The sequence below is a fragment of the Asparagus officinalis genome, chromosome 5 (assembly GCF_001876935.1).
Source record: "Asparagus officinalis chromosome 5, Aspof.V1, whole genome shotgun sequence".
In the NCBI taxonomy this organism is placed as follows: Eukaryota; Viridiplantae; Streptophyta; class Magnoliopsida; order Asparagales; family Asparagaceae; genus Asparagus; species Asparagus officinalis.
This window is the reverse complement of record NC_033798.1, coordinates 119,383,979-119,387,403: the sequence shown is the minus strand read 5'-3', so window position 1 is coordinate 119,387,403 and position 3,425 is coordinate 119,383,979. Positions and strand designations below refer to the sequence as shown.

General features: G+C 40.9%; 1 protein-coding gene across 1 annotated transcript in view; it reads right to left on the bottom strand.

Annotated features, from left to right (window-relative positions):
* The window catches only part of LOC109840937 (glycerophosphodiester phosphodiesterase GDPDL3-like), a 12,020-nt gene continuing 11,295 nt past the window's right edge, over positions 2,701 to 3,425 (bottom strand). Inside the window, exon 9 of the mRNA XM_020409769.1 lies at positions 2,701 to 3,193. Coding sequence (XP_020265358.1) covers positions 2,904 to 3,193 — 290 coding nt within the window. The 3' untranslated portion in view covers positions 2,701 to 2,903. The remainder of the gene's footprint in view (positions 3,194 to 3,425) is intronic.

Sequence of the window (3,425 nt, the reverse complement as noted above, 5' to 3'; positions counted from 1 at the left end):
ATCTCCCTAACTGACTTAAGAAAAGAATGAATACAATCTCTCTTTGTAACATCTCTCTAACTGACTTAGAATTTTTTTTACAATTTCTCTTATTGATTTCACGATTTACAAAGGAGAGAAGGAATCGACAGAGATTCTTCCCTTTGTTTAAAACTGGGTCCTTCTTGATGTCGATGAGAGTTTGATTCTTGTATCCCGTTAACGATTCGAATACTTTGCTTCGTGGAACATTATCTACTCTTGACTTGACATCGGGAAAAACTTGCGAGGCAAGTTTAGAACTCTAAACGAGTTTAAGAACTCTGTAAAAGAGTTAATTTCAGAAAGGATATTTGATCCTTTTTTTTTGGCCGAAATCAGAGAATAAACGATCCTACAGTTCTTCTACCAAAACATGATTCAAAAGACAAGGCAAAAGCTCTACAAAAGCCTTAATCAAGATCCAACCAAGTTAACTCAAGCTAACCCCGTTTAGCTGTAAACACAGCTATTTATAGGGTTAAAGGGGTGTAACGGACCCCTAAAATCGTTCCATAATGGGGGTTTAATGCCCTTATTACTTGCAAAATGGTTTTGGAACCGTCGAAAACGTGTTTGAACAAGTCAAACGCAAGATTCTTGTTCCAGAGCGAGCCTCACGTTCAGCTTTGCATTTAGCGTTTGAAGCTTGGAACGCGGAGGTGAGTTTCGCGTTTGAAGTTTAAAACGTGGGAATGACCCTCGCGTTTTAAAATTGGAACCCGGGGATGACCCTCGCGTTTTTTTAATTGGAACGTGGGGGTGACCTTCACCTTTTTTTTTGAATTGGCACACGGGGGTGACACTCGCGTTTTTGAATTGGAACGTGGGGTGAAGCCTCGCGTTTTGAATCGAAAAGATCATTAATTGTAATCTCTTTTCGAATGTTGCAAGGATCGCCATCTTGTAATCCTTGCGTTTGGCTCTTTGAAATGTGAAAGTCGTCAATTTGTAACTCTCGTCTGTTGTCGTGAAAGTCATCAGGTTGGAACTTTCATCGGTTGTTGTTAAAGTTGTCAGATTGTATAACCTTCGTCTGTTGGTGTGGAAGTTGTCACATTATAACTTTCGTCTGTTGATGTAGAAGTCGTCAGATTGTAACTTCCATCATCTATTATCATGAAAGTCGTCAGATTGTAACTTTCATCAGTCGATGTGAAAGTTGTCAGATTGTAACTCTCATCATCAGTGTTTTGTGGGGATCAGCTATTCGTAGTAATTTTTAGACAGCCTACAGACTATTAGTCCTGTGTGTTTAATGACTGCTAATTGACTACTAAACTAAACTCAAAAAACCTATGGGACGACTAGTCTCGTGAGTTTTCTCTTCAAAAATACAAATTCGGCCTTTTTAATCAGGGATACATGCCAAGAGCCTGGGCGTCGCGGAACCTGTCGGCAATGGAGGGGGCCATGAGGCGGATCCTCCGCTCCGGCTGCTCAATCTTAGAGTTGACAAGAGATTGAGGGGAGGAGATGGTGAGGGTCCGGAGGAGGTTGGTGAAGAGGGAGGGGTGGAAGTCGCCGAGCCGGAGGAAGGGGATCTCAAGCGAGGAGCGTCAAGGGTCTGGGGAGAGGAGCTGGGAGGCATCGCAGCGAGCGGCGAGGTCGAGGGCATGGTAGTAGGCCTGGAAGTGGGAGAGGAGAGCGGAGGTGTAGGAGGACAATAGGTCGGAGGACGATATTAGGACCCCATCAGAGACGACGATAGATGAGTCGCCAGAGGAGAGGGAGAAGGATCGTCATTTGTCGGAGTGGAAGTTTAGTGACTAATTTTGTATTTGTGAAGAGAAAACCCACGGGACTAGGAATCCCGTGGGTTTTTCGATTAGCGGCCACTAAACACACGGGACTAGCACACAAGACTACTAATCCCGTGTGTTTTAAAACCTAAATTCAGCAAAACCGACCTCTTTTTGGCCAGCCTTGGTGAGCTGACCAAAAGAGGTCAGATTTGCTAAATATTTAACAAAACGGTCGGTTTTGCTAAATATTTTTCAAAACCGGTCTATTTCAAAAAAAAATCCCCATTTGCAAACTTTCCAGATTTACAAACTTAGGAATTTATGCATGAATCCAACTATTGGTAACATTACGGCAATAGACCGCGGCTAGAAAGAAGTAAATATGTTTTCAAAAAAAGAAAAAAATAGAGATTTTTTTTAAAATCAAGCCGCACATGATGCTAAGATTTAATTATACCTTTGTAAAGCTAAGTATTGCCACGCTTTATTCACAAGAGAAAGAAATGGACAAGCCCTGGTGAAATATTTCGAAAAAGCAACGATGTGCTAATGCTATAAAACAAGGGAGATGTGAGGACACTAATTATTTGCCAAAAGTTTCAACTCAAGGAAATATACAACAGTCATCATCAGTAGGGTTAGAATAATATTGAGAGAGAATTGTTGAACACAAAAACTAAGATACATAATTATAAAACACGTGATTTTATAGCTGAACTCACACCAGCAACATAATATCACATCTATGATCACAGAAGAAAATCAGTTACTGCTATACCTCCATAAATCATAACTCCATAACAATTATAATTGTAGAAAACCTACTCAACTTTTGCCTTTCACACATGCAAACATTTATTATCATACCAAATTCATCTTAAACCATTTTCCATCCAACAAGTTTAAATTAATGTACACAACTTATGCCACAACCAACTAAACCACAAAACATAAAATTGAGAGGCATTGCACCAAACCTTTACGAATGCTGTATAGAAGAATATTAGCCTAGTGTTTTACAAAACAAACAAATCAAAAGGGTGAATCCACCATTAACGAAAATAAGAATACAAATGAGAATGAAAAAGAATTGCATCCAATAACCAAAACAACAAAATGAGTCTCATCCCAACATCAATCTTAAAGCAGGAGCAATCCAGAGACCGTTGCTATTGCCAAAGATAGTAAGAACGAAGCGAACAGATGCCGAGGTGATCCTTCTGAAGGCTGAGAAGCAGGAGGGATGGAGACTGCTGGCTTGAGTGAGGCAGGAGGAAGAGGAGGCTCAGCCACATCATCGGCATTGAGGATGGGCATTGGAGCTTGGGCTGGTGGTAATGCTGCGACGTTTAAGGTAACTAGAAGGCTGCCTACCTGAACTGGAACCATGTAGTTTGGCATTTTGTTGCCCAGTTTCAAACAAGTGTTTCCTGCACAAGTACACAGATACTGACCATCATTCTCATAAACAGGCCATGCTCAGGGCGGGTTTATGTTGGTATATGCATGTGCATGTGTGTGTATATATAGGAACTAGGAATTTATGTATATGAGATGTTGGATATGAGCTTCAAGTGGTGAGATCCACCCTTTTCTGATGTGACTACCAGGATGAACATCACCACTGGCTTATGACTTGATAGTCCCTATAGTCAAATGAGC